This window comes from Heterodontus francisci, chromosome 37, assembly GCF_036365525.1.
Source record: "Heterodontus francisci isolate sHetFra1 chromosome 37, sHetFra1.hap1, whole genome shotgun sequence".
NCBI classification, from domain to species: Eukaryota; Metazoa; Chordata; class Chondrichthyes; order Heterodontiformes; family Heterodontidae; genus Heterodontus; species Heterodontus francisci.
In genome coordinates this window covers 23,350,202-23,375,820 of record NC_090407.1, presented here as the reverse complement: position 1 = coordinate 23,375,820, position 25,619 = coordinate 23,350,202, and the positions used below count along the sequence as shown (strand labels likewise).

The 25,619-nt window shown below is 42.7% G+C and overlaps 1 protein-coding gene across 1 annotated transcript in view; it reads left to right on the top strand.

Annotated features, from left to right (window-relative positions):
* Positions 1 to 25,292, top strand: part of sdf4 (stromal cell derived factor 4) — a 79,125-nt gene extending 53,833 nt beyond the window's left edge. The window contains exons 5-6 of the mRNA XM_068017306.1: positions 2,646 to 2,821; positions 21,010 to 25,292. Of these exons, the coding sequence (XP_067873407.1) occupies positions 2,646 to 2,821; positions 21,010 to 21,186 (353 nt within the window). The 3' untranslated portion in view covers positions 21,187 to 25,292. The remainder of the gene's footprint in view (positions 1 to 2,645; positions 2,822 to 21,009) is intronic.
* Positions 25,293 to 25,619: the final 327 nt, after the last annotated feature.

The following is a 25,619-nucleotide window of genomic DNA, read 5'->3' as shown; positions in this document are numbered from 1 at the left end:
CCAACTTTGGTTTTCCGTTGACATGTTGTAAACAACCCTACACAATTTTACAAATTGCACATACTCCATTGCTTGCAAAGCTTAAGGTTATCTTTTCACTTGTTGGACTAGAATGTATTTTACTGAAACCTTGAATATAATTTCTGACTGGTTTTGACTCAAAGATCCCTTTTGTGCCATCACAGTATTTCTGCTATGCAGCAATTGTAATATTTCCTAACATCTCATGGGCAGGTCTTGTGGTTCAGCTGCAGAGCCCTTTGAAGCTTGTGTTAGAAGAGTCATTCATGAAATAGAAGCTTTGGCACACAGATGATTTCAGTTCAAATTTCAAGTATCAGCTTGACTCAGTTGGTAGCACAATCGCCTCAGAGTTAGAAGCCTCGCTGCAGAATTAATCTCTAGTGTTGGAGATCGAGATCAAAAGTTACTAAAGGAATCCATCTTGTATGAAAATAATTAATTTATATGGAGTTCCTTTTCATATTAAGCTTTATACTTTATAAAGTCTACCTAAAGACTGCAAAAGCAGCTGACAGTATGTTATAGAGTCATTATGGCACAGGAGGAGGCCATTCGGTCCATCGAGTCCATGCCGGCTCTCTAGAGCAATCCACTGTATTCCTATAGCCCTGCAGTTTTATTTTCTTCAAGCATCCATCCAATTTCCTTTCGAAATCAATCATCATCTCCACTTCCACCAGCCTTGTGGGCGAGTTCTACGTCATAAAGTTCTTCCTCACATCCTCGCGGCATCTCTTGCCCTAAACCTTAAATCTCTGTACAAAGGTAAGCTACAGCTGGCTTTGAGGCCAGCTTGCACATGCTTACATTTTAGATTTGCTTTATCACAGTAAGCTGGAGACTCCGCGCTCCTTTATATGACTCGCTAGCCCAAAACGTCAATATTTTCTGTTCCCCTGCAGGACCATGGCCATTTGAATAGAGAGAGAAATGGTTAGGTAGTCTGGAATATCTAATGTACACTAATAAGGACTGGTACTGGAAGTGCATGAAGGATTATCGAATGCAGATGTTTATGGATTACTGCAGTTAGAAACAGTGTCAATGGAGTGAGAGCATAGCCATGAATTAGGAGACAGGAGAGCAGATTGAGCTCAACCAGCTGCGAGATGTGTTCCAGTACAGACAGGGCATCTCTGCATAATAGTCTCTGCTGTCTGCCTTATATATTTTATAAACAGGCAAAGTATTTAATTGCACATCTCAAACTCATCCTTGGAATATAGAGCCAGGACTAAACCTTTGACTATATTACAAAAATACACTTCCTGACACTAACATGACAACGATTTTCTACTAAGGGAGTGCAACATTGTTGCAGATGCTAACTTTCTGGTGAAACTTTAAACCAAGTCCCTATCTGCCTGGTTGAGGTGGGTGTAAATATCCCATGGCATCACTTGAAGAAAAACAGGGAGTTCTTTTGATTTCCTTCTCAACATTTCTCCCTCAACCAATATAGTAATTGGTTGTAAAGTGCATTGTGACATCCTGAAGATTGGTAGATGCTATATGAATTCAGTTCTGCATCAATTTTTTTTTTAAGCCAGTAATGTAGAATCACGGGAGAGCGAAGTAAATTTGTGCAGATCTGAAATTCATTTGTTTTGCACAACTGACCTGATTTCCCAGAAACCCGCCGATGCGTTAATATAACTAGATGGTAAGCCTTCCCTGTGTTATTTTTCATCTTTTGTAAAAGGAGCCATTCTGTAGGTTCCTGTGAAGGTTTATCATACCCAGATCAGTCATATATTCACATTGCCAGTAGATAGAAATTTGCATTAACCTACATGAATATGGAATCGGATGAGACATGAGATGCCCTTAACCCAGAAAAACACAGCCTACTGTTGCCAGGCAAATACTGCTTGTCGCAGAGACATCTAAGGTGTGGGGGAAAATATAAAACAGTTGTTCAAGGGAAAATAAATTCTCACCGGGCCTGGAGTTGCCAGGATGCTGCTTTGCTGCCAATGGCGGGGCTTCTGGTGGCCTTGTTGGAAGGCTGCTGATCTCATCCCACATTCCAGGGTGGGGCCCATTTTAACACTCAGGGAAGGTGGCCCAGGCCAGGCGAGATACAACAGAGGCACCTGCCCCAACCTAGTGCTGGATAATTTTTATTTGGGGGAGGGTACCAGAGAGGGGGCGGAGCCCGCTACCCTTAATGGGCTGAAGATGTTGGTGAATAACAATTTATTGCCAACATGGAGAATAATTCTATGACCAACAAGGAATCAAAGTGCGAGCATGCAAAAGGTAAATCAACCCCTTTTTGGGGATGTAAGGAAGCTCTGTTGGGCAGGATTCTTGGGCACGTCCCACAGGAGGCTGCAGAAAAACATTCATATAGGGTGAAGATTGAATGGTGGATATTTGAATTACAGTCGTTTGATACAAGGACGCTTTTGTGGTTAAAGAGTCTTGGTATACTTTGATCGCTAGAATTCATGAATTATATATGACTGCTCTTTTTATTTTAGTGTGTTTCCTTTGCACAGACTGTTTGAACAAAACACCACAGCTTGAAAGCTGTCCCCACCCTTGCTTGATGTTATTTTCTTTCTGCTGTACTGCAGTACTAACGGGTTTGGATCCTCTTTCACAATCTTCTGCAGATCAAGATGGTGACAAAAGGCTGACCATATCGGAGTTCATTTCATTGCCTGTTGGCACAGTGGAAAACCAAGAGGCTCAAGACATTGATGATGATTGGGTCAAAGAAAGAAGAAAGGAGTTTGAGGAGGTTATTGATGCTGATCACGATGGCATTGTCACAATGGAAGAGCTGGAGGTGGGTACTTTCTTCAAACACCCTTTAGTAATGGTAAGAGCGTTAAACCACAGCTTTTTTTTTGAACTTTTGTATTGAAAACATGAATCTTTGAGTTCAGCTGATTCGACGTAAAATTACTCATTGTTGGAGGGGAGAGTTTGGCAGCCACATACTGGCTAGATTTGGTGCACTTTGTGCAAGTATTTTAATTTTTGCCCTTTTAAATTGATGTATGACTTTCCTGTTACACGCCTCACAATCAGCATTTGAGATAAGCATCAGTCTATGTTCAGTATTTGGCACCTCAGTTTTGGGTACAAATCTGTAGCAGCCAACACCCAGAATTGCTTTATAGTAAAGCAGTCAGACATGAATCCATACCTTGCTTTCCCTGTTATCAATTATGAGCCACCTGCAATTTCAGAAACCTACCTTATCTCACAATTTAGGCAAATAAGGGTCATACAAAAACCATCCAGACAAAGTGATTCACTGTTCCCTGAACTCTACTTTGCTGATTGATCAGCTTTAACTGTAAGAGCTTAAAGATAATTCCCAGTGGCTTTGTGATTTGTTTAGGATGGTGATTAGCAGCCTCTTCTTTTCTGGCTGCCAGCCAAGAAGAGTTAACAGTTTTAAAGTCAAATGCCAGCTGAATGCAACTCTTCAGTCTGCAAGTAACAAACTTTAAAATCACTGGTGACTCCCTATCACCAGAGGATGAAAGCGCTGCCTAGTGTAGCATTAAGCCGTACCTCCCACAAGGACCCAGGTTTGATCCTCAGTCTGTGCCCAGTTGCCTAGTATCAGTCTAGCCAGCAGTTCATGTGCTACAAGTGGCCTCATTGACTCTGAGTTACAGAAGGGGACTAAAGCCAGGGTAGCTGCTCCTTTTCTTATCCGGTGACTCGTGCTGGAGGTGCACGCACATGAAGACCAAGTGATAAAAGGATTAGTCTCACTGTGATTCCCTTCATGGTAGTCGCCAATTGGACAAATTACTGGATTGCTGTCAGAGTCCATGGATCTCAGCTTCAGGAGAGAGGGGGAATTAACAAGGAAAATAAAAGGATGATAAAAAAAAATGATGGATGGTTTCAAATGAACATCCAGTATGGATGTTGTTGGATGATGGACCTACCTCCAATATCATCTGAGCAGCTTTTTGTCAACTTTCATATCCAGAATGTTATCAAAAAAATTAAAAATAGAGATAATTAGATCCTCGTCAGCTTCCTTGATCGCCTGAAAGCATTCAGCAAGCCAGGTCTGACCACGCACTTGGTCTGCATCCAGTCGGCCTTGCATTGGTACTTTAAAGGAAATAGTAAGTACAAAGTTTGTGACTGGGCCAATGAGTTGGTAACTTGATTGGCATTCCAGCCAAACATCTCGGCCCAGGTAGATGCTCTTTAATGCTGTCAGGTACTACATCCTCTCTTATGTTACGGTACGACTGCTCAAGACAAAGCCCCCAATCAAAATATATGATTCTGATTGCGGTGGGAGCAATGCACTGTCAATTCAGTCCCGCCGCTCCACAGGTCACATCAATACATATCTTTAAGCTTTCCAACTCAAAGAAAGCAGCAGCTGAATTGAAATAATCTAGTAACCCCCGAGTGAGGCGAATCAAACCTGGTATCTTTAGATATCAACAAATTAACTATTTATTAAAAAAAAAACTTCAATCTTAAACACTACGAAGATAAACCAATATCTAAAGACCCTATAACTTATTTTAAAAATCTAACTCCCATATTCACATACATATACCAAAACTAACGGTAGTTTGGTGTTTAATTAGCTGCCTGAAAAAATAGAAGTAACAATAAAGTCTTTGCAGAGTACGCTTCCTGGCGAACGGCCCTCTGATACAACACAGTCAAAGTCCACTTGCAGTCTTCCAAGGTCCAATGAATCCGACGATAGGAATTCAACAGTTCAATTCAGCAGTGAAGTGTTAAACTCTTCTGTCTTCCAGCGATGAACACAGCAGATCAATAATTGGTTATTTTCTTCAAGGAATTAATCTGGCTTTAAGTTTTTAGGACTTTGAGAGAGAAGCTACACAAATTATCTTAGAGAGCTCTCCTTTCTCCCTTCAGTACATTCTGGCACAGCTTGTGTGTCTGTCTTTGAACAAGCCAGTTAGCCAATTTTCAAAATCAAAATGGATACATTGTGTGTCCTGTTTTCCCTCTCTGTATGGTTATAGTTAAACAACCAGAATGCACTTTCACTTACAGTCCCTTGAGCTCGCTGCCTTAAAGAAGTACTGATCTCTTACAGTCTTAAAGGCGCACCGCAATATTTCCCAAGGAGAAAAAAAAGCAGGATCATGACACCAAGTTTAATAATGGCATCAGCTTTCAACCTTGGTTAATGGAAAATTTGTTGCAACTCGAGCCATAAGTAGAAAGGATAAGGTAAAAATCAGGTAACTCGATTGCTACTAATGGCCAGCTGAGCTTAAAGGAACCTCCCATCGCAATATAAATCACCTGGAGAGGCCACAAAGGGTCTGGGAGTAATTTATGGTCGCACTAATCCTGTCAATCTCACAGGGTCTGTTGGCCCTTTACTTAAACTGGTGCCATGACAGGGAGTTGTGCAAAGTGTGAGTCTTCAATACACTTGTCAGCAACATATTTGGAATTGTTTTAATGCCTTTAACGGGGAACTGCTTCTTGTGAAATTTCTAAAGAGCAGCTTAATTGTGCGTTCTACTTCATATATGATTAATGTGTTTACACCTTTATTCATGTTTCGGGTTTCTTTGAGAAGTATGCTGAGTCTAACTTCCTCTCCGCTTCAATAAACTTGGGGGATGTCCTCAGAAGTGATTTTCTCTTTGCTAATGACACTATTTGTTACAGGATAGTTAACTCCACATCTACAAAATTCCTACTATAGAGCTGGCTGGAACTTAGGAGCAGTAGTAGGCCAGTCAGCATGTCGAGCCTGCTACGCCATTCAGTTAGATCATTGCTGATCATCTACCTCAATGCCACTTTCCCACACTATCCCCGCATCTCTTGATGTCATTAGCATTCAGATAGCTATCGATTTCTGTCTTGAACATAGAACATAGAACAGTACAGCACAGTACAGGCCCTTCGGCCCACGATGTTGTGCCGAACCTTTAACCTACTCTAAGATCAAACTACCTACCTACCCTTCATTCTACTATCATCCATGTACCTATCCAAGAGTCGCTTAAATGTCCCTAATGTATCTGCTTCTACTACCACCGCTGGCAGCGCATTCCACGCACCCACCACTCTCTGTGTAAAGAACCTACCTCTGACATCTCCCCGGAACCTTCCTCCAATCACCTTAAAATTATGCCCCCTGGTGATAGCCCTTTCCGCCCTGGGAAAAAGTCTCTGGCTATCCACTCTATCTATGCCTCTCATCATCTTGTACCCCACTATCAAGTCACCTCTCATCCTTCTTCGTTCTAATGAGAAAAGCCCTAGCTCCCTCAATCTTTCTTCATAAGACATGCCCTCCAGTCCAGGCAGCATCCTGGTAAATCTCCTCTGCACCCTCTCTAAAGCTTCCACATCCTTCCTATAATGAGGCGACCAGAACTGAACACGATATTCCAAGTGTGGCCTAACCAGGGCTTTATAGAGCTGCAGCATAACCTCGCGGCTCTTAAACTCAATTCCCCTGTTAATGAAAGCCAACACACCATACGCCTTCTTAACAACCCTATCAACTTGGGTGGCAACTTTGAGCGATCTATGGACATGGACCCCAAGATCCCTCTGTTCCTCCACACTACCAAGAATCCTGTCTTTAAGCCTGTATTCTGCATTCAAATTCGACCTTCCAAAATGAATCACTTCACACTTTTCCAGGCTGAACTCCATCTGCCACTTCTCAGCCCAGCTCTGCATCCTGTCAATGTCCCATTGCAACCTACAACAGCCTTCCACACTATCCACAACTCCAGCAATCTTCGTGTCATCGGCAAACTTGCTAACCCAGCCTTCCACTTCCTCATCCAAGTCACTTATAAAAATCACAAAGAGCAGAGGTCCCAGAACAGATCCCTGCAGAACACCACTGGACACCGAGCTCCAAGCTGAATACTTTCCATCTACTGCCACCGTCTGTCTTCTATGGGCCAGCCAATTTTGTATCCAGACAGCCAACTTTCCCTGTATCCCATGCTCAATAATTGAGCTTCCGCAGCCCTCTGTGGTAGAGAATTCCAAAGATAAACCACCCTCTGAAATTCCTCCTCATCTCAGTCTTAAATGGCCTACCCCTTATTCTGAGACTATGTCCCCTGGTTCTAGACTGATCAGCCAAGGGAGGTGGTGGTGTAGTGCTATTGTCACTGGACTAGATACCCAGAGACCCAGGGTATTGATCTGGAGACATGGGTTCGAATCCCACCATGCCAGAAGGTGGAATTTGAATTCAATTAAACTAAACTAAACTAAAAGCTAGTCTAATGATGGCCATGAAACCATTGTCAATTGTTGTAAACACCCATCTGGTTCACCAATGTCCTTTAGGGAAGGAAATCTGCTGTCCTTACCTGGTCTGGCCTACATGTGACTCCAGACCCACAGCAATGTGGTTGACTCTTAAATGCCCTCTGAAATGTCCTAGCAAGCCACTCAGTTGTATCTAACCGCTACGAAGTTAATAAAAAGGAATGAAACCGGACGGACCACCTGGTATTGACCTAGGCACCGGAAACGACAACAGCAAACCCAGCCCTGTTGACCCTGCAAAGTCCTCCTTACTAGCATCTGGGGGCTTGTGCCAAAGTTGGGAGAGCTGTCCCACAGACTAGTCAAGCAACAAACAGCCTGACATAGTCATACTGTCGGAATCATACCTTACAGACAATGTCCCAGACACCAGGACAGACCCAGCAGAGGTGGCGGGGCAGTGGTATACAGTAGGGAGGGAGTTGCCCTGGGAGTCCTCAACATCGACTCCGGACCCCATGAAGTCTCATGGTATCAGGTCAAACATGGACAAGGAAACCTCCTGCTGATTACCACCGACTGCCCTCCCTCAGCTGATGAGTCAGTATTCCTCCATGTTGAACACCACTTGGAGGAAGCACTGAGGGTGGCAAGGGTGCAGAATGTACTCTGGGTGGGGGACTTCAATGTCCATCATCAAGAGTGGCTCAGTAGCACCACTACTGACCGATATGGCCGAGTCCTAAAGGACATAGCTGCTAGACTGGGTCTGCAGCAGGTGGTGAGGGAATCAACAAGAGGGAAAAACATACTTGACCTCCTCCTCACCAATCTGCCTGCCGCAGGTGCATCTTTCCATGACAGTATTGGTAGGAGTAACCACCGCACAGTCCTGTGGAGACACAGTTCACATTGAGGATACTGTCCATCATGTTGTGTGGCATTATTGCTGTCTTAAATGGGATAGATTTCGAACAGATCTAGCAGTGCAAAACTGGGCATCCATGAGGCGCTGTAGGCCATCAGCAGCAGCAGAATTGTACTCGACCACAATCTGTAACCTCATGGCCCGGCATATCCCCCACTCTACCATTACCATCGAGCCAGGAGACCGACCTGGTTCAATGAAGAGTGCAGGAGGGCATGCCAGGAGCAGCACCAGACATATCTAAAAATGAGATGTCAACCTGGTGAAGCTACAACCCAGGACTACTTGCGTGCCAAACTGCGTAAACAGCATGCAGTAGACAGAAGAAGGGTCACTGACCTGAAACGTTAACACTGCTTCTCTCTCCACAGATGCTGCCAGACCTGCTGAGTGTTTCCAGCATTTCTTGTTTTTATTGCAATAGACCGAGCTAAGCAATCCCATAACCAACAGATCAGATCTAAGCTCTGCAGTCCTGCTACATCCAGCCGTGAATGGTGGTGGACAATTAAACAACTAACTGGAGGAGGTGGCTCCACAAATATGCCCATCCCTAATTGCCCTTGAGAAGGTGGTGGTGAGCAGCCTTCTTGAACTGCTGCAGTCCATGTTGGGTAGGTACACCAACAGTGCTGTTATGAAGGCAGTTCCAGGATTTTGACCCAGCAACAGTGAAGGAATGATGATTTAGTTCCAAGTCAGGATGGTGTATGACTTGGAGGGGAACTTGCAGCTGGTGGTGTTCCCATGCATTTGCTGCCCTTGTCCTTCTAGTTGGTCGATGCCGCGGGTTTGGAAGGTGCTGTCTAAGGAGCCTTGGTGCGTTGCTGCAGTGCATCTTGCAGATGGTACATATTGCTGTCACTGTGCGTCAGTGGTGGAGTAGTGAATGTTTATGGATGGGGTGCCAATCAAGCGGGCTGCTTTGTCCTGGATGGTGTTGAGCTTCTTGAGTGTTGTTGGAGCTGCGCCCATCCAGGCAAGTGGAGAGTATTCCATCACACTCCTGACTTGTGCCTTGTAGATGGTGGACAGGTTTTGGGGAATCAGGAGGTGAGCTACTCCCCTCAGGATTCCGAGCCTCTTGCCTGCTCTTGTAGCCCTGGTATTTATATGGCTACTTCAGTTCAGTTTATGGTCAATGGTAGCCCCTTGGATGTTAGTGGGGGATTCAGTGATGGTAATGCCATTGAATGTCAAGGGGAGATAGTTAGATTCTCTCTTGTTGGAGATGGCATTGCCTGGCACTTGTGTGATGTGAATGTTACTTGCCACTTATCAGCCCAAGCCCTGGATATTGTCCAAGTCTTGCTGCATTTCTACACGGACTGCTTCAGTATCTGAGGGGTTGCGAATGGTGCTGAACATTGTGCAATCATCAGCGAACATCCCCACTTCTGACCTTATGATTGAAGAAAAGTCATTGATGAAGCAGCTGAAGATGGTTGGGCCTAGGACACTACCCTGAGGAACTCCTGCAGTGATGTCCTGGAGCTCAGATGATTGACCTGCAACAACCACAACCATCTTCCTTTGCGCTAGGTATGACTCCAACCTGCGGAGAGTTTTCACCCTGATTCCCATTGACTTCAGTTTTGCTAGGGCTCCTTGATGCCATACTCGGTCAAATGTCAAGGGCTGTCACTCTCACCTCACCTCTTGAGTTCAGCTCTTTTGTCCATGTTTGAACCAAGACTGTAATGAGGTCAGGAGCTGAGTGGTCCTGGCGGAACCCAAACTGAGCGTCACTGAGCAGGTTATTGCTTAGCAAGTGCCGCTTGATAGCACTGTTGATGACACCTTCCATCACTTTACTGATGATTGAGAACGGGTTGGACTTGTCCTGCTTTTTGTGTACAGGACATACCTGGGCAATTTTCCACAATACCGGGTAGATGCCAGTGTTGTAGCTGTACTGGAACAGCTTGGCTAGGGGCGTGGAAAGTTCTGGAGCACAGGTCTTCAGTACTATTGCCGGAATATTGTCAGGGCCCGTAGCCTTTGCAGTATCCAATGTCGTTTCTTGATATCACGCGGAGTGAATCGAATTGGCTGAAGTCTGGCATCTGTGATGCTGGGGACTTCAGGAAGAGGCCGAGATGGATCATCAACACGGCACTTCTGGCTGAAGATTGTTGCAAATGCTTCAGCCTTATCTTTTGCACTAATGTGCTGGGCTTCCCCATCATTGAGGATGGGGATATTTGTGGAGCCACCACAAACAGGGCTGGTCACCTGGCTTGATGGTAATGGTAGAGTGGGGGATATGCCAGGCCATGAGGTTACAGATTGTGGTTGAGTACAATTCTGCTGCTGCTGATGACCCACAGCATCTCATGGATGCCCAGTTTTGCATTGCTAGATCTATCCCATTTAGCACGGTGGTAGTGCCACACACCATCCTGAGAATGACCTGTTTATTCCTACTCTCAGTTTTCTGTCTGTTAACCAATTCTCAATCCATACCATTATATTACCCCTAATCCCATGTGCTGTAATTTTGTCTATCGAACTCCTGTGTGGGACCTTATCAAAAGCCTTCTGAAAATCCAAATGCACCACATCCACTTTTTCTCCTTAATCTATGCTGCAAGTAACATCCTCAAAAAAACTCCAAGAGGTTTGTCAAACATGATTTCCCTTTCATAAATCCATGTTGACTCTGCCCAACTTTACCATTGTTTTCTAAGTGTCTAGTTATCACATCCTTTATAATAGATTCTAACATTTTCCCGACTACTGACATCAAACTAACAGGTCTGTAGTTCTCCATTCTCCCTCTCCCTCCCTTCTTAAATAGTGGGGTTACATTTACTACTTTCCAGTCTGCAGGAACCTTTCCAGACTCTAAAGAATTTTGAAAGATAACCACCAATGCATCCACTGTCTCTACAGCCACCTCCTTCAACACTCTGGGATGTAGCAGATTTATCAACCTTCAATCCAGTTAACTTTTCAAGAACTACCTCTTTACTAATTTCTTTTAGTTCCTCATTTTCATAATTCCCTTGTTTGCCTCGTATTTCTGGGAAATTTTCTGTATCTTCTTCCATGAAGACAGACACAAAGTAATTGTTTAGTTTCTCTGTCATTTCCCTGTTCTCCACTATAAATTCTTCTGTCTCTGCCTGTAATGGGCTCACATTTGTCCTTGCTAATCTTTTCCTTTTCACATACCGAAAGAAGCTTTAACAGTCCGCCTTTATGTTTCTCACTAGCTTGCATTCATATTCTCTTTTCCCTTTCTTTTTCAGTTTCTTGATCATCCTTTGCTGGATTCTAAATTGCTGCCAATCCTCCAGTTTACCACTTTTTCTGGCATCCTTATAAGTCACTTCCTTTGGTCTAATGCAATCTTTTGTTAGCCGTGGTTAATTCATCTTTCCTGTTGGGTTTTTGTGTCTGAGAGGAATGCATATTTGTTGTAGACCATGTAATACCTCTTTAAATACTAGCTATTGTCTGCCTATTGTCAAATCCTTTAGTGTATTTCCCAATCCACCATAGCCAACTTGCCCCTCATACCTTCATAGTTTCCTTTGTTCAGAATTAAGTCCCTTGTTTCAGAATGAACTCAATCACTTTCAAACTTAATGTAAAATTCGATCATATTATGGACACAATTTCCCAAAGGCTCCTTTACAGCAAGGTTATTAATTAGCCCTTTCTCATTACATAATACTAAATCTAAAATAGCCTGAACCCTCCTTGGTTCTTCAACGTTCAGCTCCAGAGATCCATCTCGTACACGCTCCAGGAATTCATCCTCCACAGCACTAGTGCTGATTTAGGTTTACCCAGTCTATATGTAAATTGAAGTTGCCCATTGTTACTATTACCCATATTAAGTGCACCTCTAATTTCCTGATTTATACCACATCCAACATTACCACTACTGTTTGGCCTATAAACAATGTTACTACTTTTCTAATCGCTGTTACCAGTTTTGCTTCCCTTCAATCTTCCCTTCCTTCCACACTCAGACTATCAATTCCCTTATCGCTGCATTACTCTCTTGCCTTCTCCTCTCTCTCTAAATTATCACATCTTCCCTCACTTGATCCACTAATGTTTGTTGCCCCTTACTGTTTCTTAGCTCCACCCAAATTGATTCTACATCTTGATCCTTTGATCCAAGATCCCCTCTCACTAATGTACCGGTCTCGTCCTTTATTAAGAGCGCTACCCTATCTCCTTTTCCTTTTTGTCTATCCTTCCTTAATAAACCTTCCTTGAATATTCAGTTCCCAGTCTTGGTCACTCTGTAACCACGTCTCTGTAATGGCAATTAAATCATACCCATTTACCTCTATTTGTGCCTTCAAATCATGTACCTGGTTGCGAATGCTGTGTGCATTCAGATACAGTGCCCTTAACTTTGTCTTGTTAACATTATTCCACATTCTGATCCTATTTGATGCTTGCCTTCACTTCGTCTGTCTTCTGATTTCACTTACTACTTTACTACTTGCTGTTACCAGTTTTGCTTCCCTCCAATCTTCCCTTCCTTCCACACTCAGACTATCAATTCCCTTATCGCTACATTGCTCTCTTGCCTTCTCCTCTCTCTCTAAATTATCACATCTTCCCTCACTTGATCCCTCGTCCCCACTATTTAGTTTAAACCCTGTCTACTGCCCTAATTATACAACTCACCAGAACACTGATTGCAGCATGGTTCAGGTGAAGTTCGTCCCAGCAGCATAGCTCCCATTTTCCCCAGTACTGGTGCCAGTGCCCCATCAATTGAAACCCATTTCTTCCATACCAATCTTTGAGCCATGCATTTAACTCTCTAATCTTATTTACGCTACTCCAATTTGCTCGTGGCTCAGGTAATAATCCAGAGATTATTATAGAGCAAGAACAAACAGAGTTGTTATCTCTGGGTTGTTGCCCGTGCCACGTGATAGCGAAGAGAGGAATAGGGAGAGAGAGGAGTTGAACACGTGGCTGCAGGGATGGTGCAGGAGGGAGGGTTTTGGTTTCCTGGATAATTGGGGCTCTTTCTGGGGTAGGTGGGACCTCTACAAACAGGATGGTCTTCACCTGAACCAGAGGGGTACCAATATCCTGGGGGGGAGGTTTGCTAGTGCTCTTCGGGGGGGTTTAAACTAATTCAGCAGGGGAATGGGAACCCAAATTGTAGTGCCAGTGTACAGGATGTTGAGAGTAGTGAGGTCAGGGATATGGTTACAAGGACGCAAGAGGGCACTGGCAAGCAAGAACCTGGTTTAAAGTGTGTCTATTTCAACGCCAGGAGCATCCGGAATAAGGTGGGTGAGCTTGCAGCATGGGTTGGTACCTGGGATCTCGATGTAGTGGCCATTTCGGAGACATGGGTAGAGCAGGGGCAGGAATGGATGTTGCAGATTCTGGGATTTAGATGTTTCAGTAAGAACAGAGAAGATGGTAAAAGAGTGGGGGGGGTGGCATTGTTAATCAAGGAGAGTATTACAGCGACAGAAAGGACGTTTGAGGACTCGTCTACTGAGGTAGTATGGGCTGAGGTTAGAAACAGGAGAGGTGAGGTTACACTGTTGGGAGTCTTTTATAGACCTCCGAATAGTTCCAGAGATGTAGAGGAAAGGATAGCGAAGATGATTCTCGACAGGGGTGAGAGTAACAGGGTAGTTGTTATGGGGGACTTTAACTTTCCATATATCGACTGGAAATACTATAGTTCGAGTACTTTAGATGGGTCAGTTTTTGTCCAGTGTGTGCAGGAGGGTTTTCTGACACAGTATGTAGACAGGCCAACCAGGGGCGATGCCACATTGGATTTGGTACTGGGAAATGAACCCGGCCAGGTGTTAGATTTAGATGTAGGTGAGCACTTTGGTGATAGTGATCACAATTCGGTTAGGTTTACCTTAGCGATGGGCAGGGACAGGTATATACCGCAGGGCAAGAATTATAACTGGGGGAAAGGAAATTATGATGCGATTAGGCAAGATTTAGGATGCGTAGGATGGGGAAGGAAACTGCAGGGGATGGGAACAATCGAAATGTGGAGCTTATTCAAGGAGCAGCTACTGCGTGTCCTTGATAAGTATGTACCTGTGAGGCAGGGAGGAAGTTGTCGTGCGAGGGAGCCGTGGTTTACTAAAGAAGTTGAAGCGCTTGTCAAGAGGAAGAAGAAGGCTTATGTTAGGATGAGACGTGAAGGCTCAGTTAGGGCGCTTGAGAGCTACAAGCTAGCCAGGAAGGATCTAAAGGGAGAGCTAAGAAGAGCAAGGAGAGGACACGAGAAGTCATTGGTGGATCGGATCAGGGAAAACCCTAAGGCTTTCTATCGGTATATCAGGAATAAAAGAATGACTAGAGTTAGATTAGGGCCAATCAAGGATAGTAGTGGGAAGTTGTGTGTGGAATCAGAGGAGATAGGGGAAGTGTTAAATGAATATTTTGCGTCAGTATTTACAGTAGAGAAAGAAAAAGTTGTTGAGAATACTGAGATTCAGGCTACGAGGCTAGATGGGATTGAGGTTCACAAGGAGGAGGTGTTAGCAATTTTGGAAAGTGTGAAAATAGATAAGTCCCCTGGGCCAGATGGGATTTATCCTAGGATTCTCTGGGAAGCTAGGGAGGAGATTGCAGAGCCTTTGTCCTTGATCTTTATGTCGTCATTGTCGACAGGAATGGTGCCGGAAGACTGGAGGATTGCAAATGTTGTCCCCTTGTTCAAGAAGGGGAGTAGAGACAGCCCTGGTAATTATAGACCTGTGAGCCTTACTTCGGTTGTGGGTAAAATGTTGGAAAAGGTTATAAGAGATAGGATTTATAATCATCTTGAAAAGAATAAGTACATGAGAGATAGTCAGCACGGTTTTGTGACGGGTAGGTCGTGCCTCACAAACCTGATTGAGTTTTTCGAGAAGGTGACCAAACAGGTGGATGAGGGTAAAGCAGTGGATGTGGTGTATATGGATTTCAGTAAGGCGTTTGATAAGGTTCCCCACGGTAGGCTATTGCAGAAAATACGGAAGTATGGGGTTGAAGGTGATTTAGAGCTTTGGATCAGAAATTGGCTAGCTGAAAGAAGACAGAGGGTGGTGGTTGATGGCAAATGTTCATCCTGGAGTTTAGTTACTAGTGGTGTACCGCAAGGATCTGTTTTGGGGCCACTGCTGTTTGTCATTTTTATAAATGACCTGGAAGAGGGTGTAGAAGGGTGGGTTAGTAAATTTGCAGATGACACTAAGGTCGGTGGAGTTGTGGATAGTGCCGAAGGATGTTGTAGGGTACAGAGAGACATAGATAGGCTGCAGAGCTGGGCTGAGAGATGGCAAATGGAGTTTAATGCGGAAAAGTGTGAGGTGATTCACTTTGGAAGGAGTAACAGGAATGCAGAGTACTGGGCTAATGGGAAGATTCTTGGTAGTGTAGATGAACAGAGAGATCTTGGTGTCCAGGTGCATAAATCCCTGAAGGTTGCTAACCAGGTTAATAGGGCTGTTAAGAAGGCATATGGTGTGTTAGCTTTTATTAGTAGGGGGGTCGAGTTTCGGAGCCACGAGGTCATGCTGCAGCTGTACAAGACTCTGGTGAGACCGCACCTGGAGTATTGCGTGCAGTTCTGGTCACCACATTATAGGAAGGATGTGGAAGCTATGGAAAGGGTGCAGAGGAGATTTACTAGGATGTTGCCTGGTATGGAGGGAAGGTCTTACGAGGAAAGGCTGAGGGACTTGAGGTTGTTTTCGTTGGAGAGAAGGAGGAGGAGAGGTGACTTAATAGAGACATATAAGATAATCAGAGGGTTAGATAGGGTGGATAGTGAGCGTCTTTTTCCTCGGATGGTGATGGCAAACACGAGGGGACATAGCTTCAAGTTGAGGGGTGATAGATATAGGACAGATGTGAGAGGTAGTTTCTTTACTCAGAGAGTAGTAAGGGCGTGGAACGCCCTGCCTGCAGCAGTAGTAGATTCGCCAACTTTAAGGGCATTTAAGTGGACATTGGATAGACACATGGATGAAAATGGAATAGTGTAGGACAGATGGTTTCACAGGTCGGCGCAACATCGAGGGCCGAAGGGCCTGTACTGCGCTGTAATGTTCTAATTCTAATTCTAAGATTATTACCTTTTGAGGTTCTGCTTTCTAATTTATCCCCTAGCTGCTCATACTCCCTAAGCAGAACCTCTTTCCTAGTCCTATCTATGTCGTCGGTACCCACATTGGCCACGACAACTGGATCCTTACCCTCCTACGGCAAGTTCCTCTCCAACCCTGAGCAGCTGTCCCGAACCCTGGCACCGGGCAGGCAACACGGTCTTCTGGACTCTTGCTCTTGGCTGCAAAGAAGGTGTCGATTCCCCTGACTATACTATCTCCTGCTACCAGTACATTCCTATTTACTCCCCTCTCTTGAATGGCTTCCTGTACCACAGTTCCATGGTCAGTTTGCTCATCCACCCTGCAGCCTTGCTCTCATCCATGCAAGTTGACAGAACCTCAAACTGTTGGACAATTGAAGGGCTGAGGCTCCTCCACTTCTGCCTTCTCGATCCCCTTACCTGCCTTACTTGCAGTCACATCCTCCTGTCCCTGACCACTGATCAAATCAGAAGACCCTATTCTAAGGGATACGACTGCCTTCTGGAACAAAGTGGCCAGGTAGCTTTCCCCCTCCCTGATGCATCGTAGTGTCTGTAGCTTGGCCTCCAGCTCATTTACTCTGAGCCAAAGCTCCTCGAGCCATAGACACTTATTGCAGACGTGATTGCCATGGATCACACTGGTGTCCAGGAGCTCCCACATACTGCAGCTGCAACACATCACCTGCCCTGCCATCTTTATGGTGTTTTACTTAACTAATTAATTAATTTTTTAATTAATGCCTCTCCTCGCCTACTTACTCACTTACTATATGAATTTAAACCTATGTAACACAGTCAACCTTACCACTTAAAAAAAAAAGTACGCACCGACTTAATTCTCTTCTGCTTGCGTCTCTTAATTAATAAGGTAGCTAGGTAAGGGTTATTTACAAACCACGCTGACTATTCCCGATTTACAAATTACAAGTAATTACCAGTCATACATCCTCATTCCAGTACAAAAACTGACCGTAATCTAGGGTGACATTCCAGTGCTGTACTGAGGAAGTGCTGCACTCAGGTGCCATCTATTGGATGAGAAACTAAACCGAGGCCCATCTGCCCTCTCGTAGATGTAAAAGATCCCACTGCACTATGTTGAAGAAGAGCAGTGTCTTTACCAATGCTTATCCCTCAATCAACATCACAAGAACAGATTATCTGCTCATTGTGGGAGTTTGTAGTGTGCAAATTGGCTGCCACATTTCCAACATTTCAAAAGTACGTCATTGGCTGTAAGGCGCTTTGGGACATCCTCAGGTGGTGAAAGGAGCTATATAAATGCAAGTCTTTCTTTCTGAGATTTTTCGAATGTTGACATTGGAAGTTGGCCAAACCACATTCTTGGAACAAACTGAATTTTTCTTCTTTTGTTGAGTTGTTGAATAACCAGACATTTTCCCCATCACAAGCAATGTGAAATTGGGCTGCACTTTAGTGCCGTTTCTTTAGAAAAAAAGGAAATGGACAACTTTGTGAACTGTGCGAAATGTGCGTCATTTTAACTCTGTTTTTGCAGCCTGGTCCATGAACCAGAAGGTTTTTTCACAGCAGGTCGCATCGTGAGACAGCCCTTGTACTACGTGAACGTTGTAGTCAAAAATAAAAAGATCTTGATGGTTAAATTTCGTTTAAGTGCAAAACCAGAACAAACTGTTTCTGAGAATTGAATTTACCACTTTTAAGAAAGTGGTTTAAATGTTGTGCACCTCACCTTTTGGAAAGGGAAGTGGGTAAGGCTTCTTACTAATAGCTTTTCTGCTGAGTGACATCAAGCATTCAATGTTGCTTTTATAAGATCCATTTTATAGGCCCTGTCACCCTTGTATTACCAAGTATTTAACTTGGTAATGATTCCAAATAAATGCTTCCCCTTCCTGTTATGAACACTGGACTTTGTAACATGATTATAGAACCATGGAAAAATTACGGCACAGAAGGAGGCCATTCACCCCGTCATGTTCGTGCTGGCCAAAAAAACTAGCCGCCCAATCTAATCCCACCTTCCAGCACCTGGCCCATAGCCTTGCCGGCTGCAGCATTTCAGGTGCATGTCCAGGTACCTTTTAAAAGAATTGAGGGTTTCTGCCTCCAACACCATTCCTGGTGGTGAATTCCAGACACCCACCACCCTCTGGGTGAAAAAGTTTTTCCTCATGTCCCCCTCTAAGCCTTCTACCAATCACCTTAAATCTGTGCCCCCTGGTAATTGACCTCTCCGCTGGGGGAAACAGGTCCTTCTTGTCTACTCTATCTAGGCTTCTCATAATTTTAGACACCTCTATTAAGTCACCCCTCAGTCTCCTCTGTTCGAAGGAAAACAACCCCAGCCTATCCTCATCTTTCCTCATTTAAGATGGGAGTCAGAGAAGTGAGGTGACCTCGCATCAACTCTGCTTAAAGACAAGACATCTTGGTTACCAGGACAACAAAGAACCCGGATCAAAGACTTTTAGAAAAGTAGAGGCTGCAGGGATATAACACCTGAAGAACAATGGGTTTCACCCTCCCAGATTTTCAGATGGTAAACAAGGAGTCAGTGACTGTAAGAATGCAAATATGAATTGCCATTGCATTTCCAAACAATCGAAATCCTGGGTGGCTCTGCTGTAGCCAGACTTGTGGACTTTACATATTGGAAAAGGACAATTGGCTCTTGAATTTTCAGTCGAGATAAATTCAACAGATTTTTGGAAGGCAAGCATGCTGTAAGAAAGACCAGCAGTAGTAGCCACGGGGAGAGAGAGAGAGACTGATGCAGCGAAATGCTGCGAAGACTTGAACCTGTTTTGAAAGTTGACGTTTGCGGTGAAGTAAAAGACCAGAGATCGTCTTATTCACGGAAGGCCAGGTCGCGAGTGCTTGGAAGAAGTGAGTGAAGAGGACATTAACTTTGAGAAAGGTCTGGGGGATCCAAACCGTTGCAACTGGGAGGAGTTTTAGCTGCAAAGATTTCAGCTATCAAGGAGGACAGTGTAACATATAAGTGTGGTGTAATGTTTTCAAGTGTTTTAATAAGTGAAGAAAATGCCTCTCTCTGTAATTTGGGGTATTGGCTACTTTAGAAGTACTATTTAGTTAATGGGGAATTTCTTTTAGTTTAATTGTTATAATTAGTCTTAAACCATGAAATCTTGTCATGTAATTCTTTAAATTGGTCTGGTGGTTCATATCTTGTGTTTTAACATTAACAGTCTCACTGAGGTCGTAACACTTCCTCGCTCCACTGCTAGGACTTGGATTCAGAGTCACACAATCCTTTCACGTCTGAAAAGAAAACAAAGATGCATTTATATAGTGCCTTTCAGGACGTCAGGATGCCCCAAAGTGCCTAACAGCCAATTAAGTACCTTTTGAAGTGTAGTCACCATTGTAATTTAGCAAACATGGCAGTCAATTTGTATATAGCAAGCTCCCACATACAGCAATGTAATAATGAGCAGATAATCTGTTGGTTGGTTAAGGCATACATATTGACCTGGACACCAGGGAGAACACTCCTGCTCTTCTTCAAAATAGTGCAATGGGATCTTTGGTATCCACCTGAGAAACTGAGGCCCAGCTTGCCTTATCATTTTATCCAAAAGATGGCACCTCCAACAGTGCAGCATTCTTGAGGGGGTGCAGGAATTTCTTAAGCACATGTCCCCACCATGTTGGAGTCATTGAAAGCAGCAGAACTATCAAAATGATGTCCCTTGCCACAAATCTTGCCTATTTGCCTTTCCTGCAGCCAATGTAATGTCTGCACAAGGCAGGCATGTTTGCTGTAGGAAGGTGTATGTGAAGCCCGATGCCCAATTATAATTGATCCAATAGCAGTCGAAAGCGCTGAGGAATGTGGCACATAAAGCTGCCAGATACTCTAAATAACCTTTTCAGTCCTTTGCCACATTAGAGAGGCAAGGTGCTGCTCTGAGATACCTGGCTCCCCATAGGGTAGGTGTTGAGGAGCTGCCATCATGCGAACCACTCTACTTTCTTAAAGGAGAATGCAGCTTGCAAGCAGAAAGAACGAACTGCACCTTAATCCACTCAGCCTGCTGCTGCAAGCCCATCAGGCAGATACCTCAGAACCTGCTGCTATCTAGGGCACACGAAAAAGAGGTAGGAGGTTAGAATTGAACGAGCACAAAATTGGAGTTGCCAAGGACTCTAGTCATAAAGGTAGGAAATCAGAACAGATTTATATTTGTTGAAATGTTTCCATCTCCGTGGATAATGATTTGGGACGAGGTGGGAGAATGCTTGGAAGCAAGAGTCACAGAATGTTTTTACAAGTGCAGGCCTTGGTAAATGTGGAGGAGAACTGCATGTTAGCAAGAGCAAGAATTTAAATGATAAAACTGAATCTCAACCCCCCTGCTCCAGCTCGTTCTCAGCTCTTCCCACCGTCTATTTCCTGCATCTGATCTCCTCTCCCAGTTCAGCAAGATGGAAGAAGAAGTTTGGATCAGATGTTGTATCACGTTATGGTGCTGCTTGTCATCACATCCCCTAAAAATAAATCAATATTACCAAATGTAAACAAAAGGTTGCAGTCAATGGACCCGAGCCTTCCATTAACTTGCGATAAATACTTGAAACAATAATATATTGTGGCTTTAGTTAATCTTTTTATAATAAAAATTATTCTGCATTGTCGCCCAGTTCATGCTCCTGCCTCTTTCTCCTACATAATAAGTAATCATCTGTAATTAATTCATTGTTTTGACAGGAATACATGGATCCCATGAATGAATACAGTGCCCTGAATGAGGCTAAGCAGATGATAGCTGTCGCAGATGAGAATCAGGACCACTATCTTGAACTGGAAGAGATCCTGAAATACAGCGAGTACTTTACAGGAAGTAAACTAATGAATTATGTCCAGAGTGTACATGAGGAATTTTGAAGAGTGAGCGCCCATATCAGAATCACATACTTGGAATCTCTTAAGCTGTATGAACCAGAAATGTGCTTAACAAAAAAATGCTTTTCATATTACTACTGTTTGTATTCTGTGTGTACACAATTTCCCCAACTGTTTGAGACAGCGCCTTAACCTGAAAGCTGTAACACCACTTTATTGCTTTGTTTGAAATCTCATATCACAGAAAAGGCCTGCACAGCCCCTGCTTTAATGCTATAATTTCTGAAGGACCACAAAGTGAGATTGATGGGGCAGTGTACAGGGACTAGTGAGTGTCACTGCCGCTGTGGATCATTGGGACATGCTGGCCTATAAAGGAGTCTTGCTATGCTGTTCTAGGATGAGGAGAACTTTAGTTATGCTAAGTAGTAATGGTAGCTGTACCTTGTCTAGTTTCTGTTTATCTTTAAAGTAAAAATGTTACCACTGGCACATTGTCGCTTATATGGAATATGAAAAGCCACTAGACTGAGGTGAAGAGCTTCTAGCTCATCCTGCAATCGGAAATGGCACCACTGTCTGTAACCAGGACTTGATACCGAATGTCCTCTTAATGGGCAAAATTCTTTTATTTGCTTACCAGTTTTCTTTAAAAACAGTGGTGCTCCAGTTGGTTTCCACACAGTCCATCTGCCGAGTCATTTCGAAGGCAGCAAGAAACAAACGCAGTAACATCTTCTGAGATTGTAAGACTTCTTACCATGATGGCTAACTAAAGTGTTTTGAAATAGTCTGTAGCCATGCCAGATGAGGTTTTCTCTTGATCTCGATGCCATGTGTTTATAGTGATGGTCAATTATTTGGGCTCAAAGATCATTTCCCTGCTCACTCGGTTGGTTTGTTGTGCCTTTGAAAATGCAAAATAGTGTAAGTGCAAAAGAGCAAATTTCATTCAGTTGTGGACACAGGATTCCTTAATTCTGTTTCTAGAACTCTATGTGTGTGTGTGTGTGTGATATCACACCACAGGTTTATGTGAATAAACAAAATAACTGTCTCCCTATCACAGAATGTACACAGCTCAAATAATTTTGTTTTAAACTCATCTGTCCACTAAAGAAGCATTGTGGAACGCTGCCAGATTGTAATTAGGAAACAGTAGCTCCGAGAGGCTCTGAGCTGTACTCTAAGGAGATAGTTGGTAATTCTTAGTATTAATCAAGTGTTACTCTCTGATGCAAGATTAGTATTTGGCTATCAATACAGCAATTTGAATTGATATATATCTCAACTAAGAATTCTTTCAACCATTTTGTGATAAGATTTTCAAGATAATGCATGATGAGCAATTACTTCAGTAATCTCATTTTTTTTCTAGGTATTATCTTCGCAACAGCTGCTTACTGCATTTGTTTTCATAGTTTTACAGAAAGCTTGGAATAATTCAGGTCACAGAAGAGCAAGCCGTAGATTGACTTTCAGCATATTTCTCTTAAAATTAGAACGATGCCACAATATGTAGTTGTTATGCTACTGAAAGTTCAATAAACCACCATTGGTTAATAATATTGGAGTTGCCAAGGGAAAACCTGATGTTTTATTGTGTGAACATTTGCTTCAATAATTTGAACCAGCTTTATCTTGCTACTCTCTGGGTTTGATTTTGATTGCTTTTATAGTTAATATTTATTGTTCAGGTGAATCTGTTTATCACACATGCACTTATCAAATCTAATAAAATCATGGTTTAGAGAAATAACCATATTAGAAATGTTTTTATTGAACAAAATAATGAATAACTTTTTAAGAGAGTGTTTAGACGAGATCCACCGTGTTTTGAGGTGGTATGGTATGTAGGTAGCCCTATAATAACACGCTTTGGGATACCGTACCCTACATGCCTTGCTTTTACAGCCTCCTTTTGTAATGTTCTCTTCCCAGTCACACCATTACTGAACTATGATTTTTCAGTGGCCTGCCAAAAGCATTTTTGTACAGAGGACCTAAGGTTGTTATGGTTTTTTTCCCTTTTATTAGTTTGCGTAGTGAAGTACAATCAAAAATCATTAACCTGAGAGTCACAGGAATCCAGGATTGCATGAGCTCCGAACTGACCTGGCCACCAAAATCAAATATCAGCTTCGCATAACAAAACAGAAAGATCAGTTAACAGAGAGAGTGCAGCTAAACATCTGTCAAAGGAATTCATTCAGTTATGCAATTTGATAGATACATTTAACACTGATTTGACCTGAAGTATATTAGGTTGGAAAACGACATGTCAGAAAAGTACAGTGAATAGACTTAAGCATGGAGCCTTGGAAAAGGTCCTAGGTGTAATAATAGACTTGTCACTTTCAATCTCTCAACCTTGTGGTAAAGCAATGTAAAAACCTAGTAGAATTGTACAGCAGAATACAAATCTATAGTGATTATGAAAATGTCAGGACCAGAAAGGGACCGTTGCAATCCATCTGGCCAGTCCCATGCTTTGAAAAATACAAAACATTACTCCACCTATACTCCTAAGTCTGCTTCTCTTAACTATCCAGTTTTCTTTTGAACTTGCCCACACTCTACATCCTCATTACTTCCCAGTTAGTCTGTTCATACAATCAGCATCCCCCGGGGTAAAGCAGTTCCATCGAAACCATCTGTTCACCTTCATTTTTCTTTATTCCCCCTTGTATGTTAAGACTTTACAATGCAGTGCCTTGGAGCATTGTGTTCATTTCATGCTATCCATAAAAAGATATATTGGAAATATCCCCAAATAGAAACTGATCCCCAAGCGTAGAGGGATGAGAAAGAATTAAAGCTTTACAATCCAGTCAGAAGGAGGTTAAGGGGAGACCTCATTAAAAGTATGTAAAATATAAAATGATATAGGTCAATAGATGCGATAAGCCCAGAATATTGTTTCAAAATGAGCTGAAGAATAGAACCTGAGCTCTAATTTAAATTCATGGAAAGTAAATTTAAAACTAATACTGGGAAGACCTTCACTCAGAGAGGTAAATGTTCAGAATAAACTGCTCGGGAGGGTACAAATGTTACCAGGTACAGTGAAAATGTCACCAGGTGATCAGCTTTGAAGGTCCGAATATCTTTACTTTGTCCTTGAATTTCTTATGCTGTTGTACAGGTAATGAGTACTCTGTTGACAGATACTTTCTAAACATCTAATTGAAGTCTTTTTTTTTTATAAATGAAAGCATGAACTTTTAAAACATAATGAAACTACAATGTACTACCTATGAACTTTGGGCTCGTAGTGAATATTATGTACACATTGTGGTGATGCTATAATGTGCTGCTTCATATTTGTACGCCTACAACCTTTTAGCTGTAGCTTCTTGGAAACTGAAGTAAATGCAGGCTGTTTTTTCGCAATTTTATACTCTAGCAGCTTTAGTTTATAAGGACGCAGGTGATTTATTTGGGGAAAATTGTTTCTATATCTGATGCCTAAATTATTCCAGTGGGTTTCCTCGTTTGATTAGTTTTGTTGCCAGAAAGCTACAGAAGACTTCTTTTAAAACCAAAGATTGATTGATTGACTTGTTTTCTCTCTCTCTGGGTTTCATTCATTATTTTGATGTATTAATGCATATTTACAAACTTAACCTTGAATTCAAGTAAAAATAGCCTTAGCACCAATACTAAAGGACAATTTTTAAAATTGCAAATGAGAATTTTGCACTAAACATATAAATGATTGTAATACAGCCACTGTTTTGAAAATTCAGCTCCTGTTCATTTACAACGACAGTTTCCTTTTTAACATTATGCTTTTTCTTTTGTTGTTAAATTGTTTTGTGGGAGCTTTTGTGAGTATTACTAACTAATTTCAGTTTTGTTTTAAAGTAAGAGAGATGAATGGTTTGCTTTCATTCTGATTTGGTAAACAAGATTTATCTGAGCACTCTACAGATGGTGTGGAATTCATATTTTGTTAAACTCAGCTTTTTCAGTCACAATACTAGCATCAACAAACTTAACAGCTCAAATTTGGTGCCGTGCATCTTTGTAAGTATACACGAGTACGAATGTTATGAATGAATGAATGTCTGTGGCAAAATGTTCAGCAAATATATTTTGTACAACTTTCTTAACTTTTGCTTTATTAAACTCTGCTGTTTAACAAATGGACAATCTGTAACTTTTATACTGGAGAATTTTCTACATGTTAAACACTAAGGGATTGAATAAGGGGAATCTCCCAATCCTCTGTGGTAACTTTGGAAAAAGCTTCACAGCGACCTTGTTTCTGAGGAGAATGGGAACAAGAGTAAGGACTGGATTGGCTGAAGCTGCCTGTGATTGCCAGCTCAGTGGACAGAGACTTCATTGTGCAGGATATTCTTTGTAATGCTCAGGATGTCTGCGCTCAGAGACCAAGAGCAGTCAGCGTGTATATAAACCTTAGAGTCAAAGACTTTTGCAGCACAGAAACAGGCCCTTCAAGCCATTGT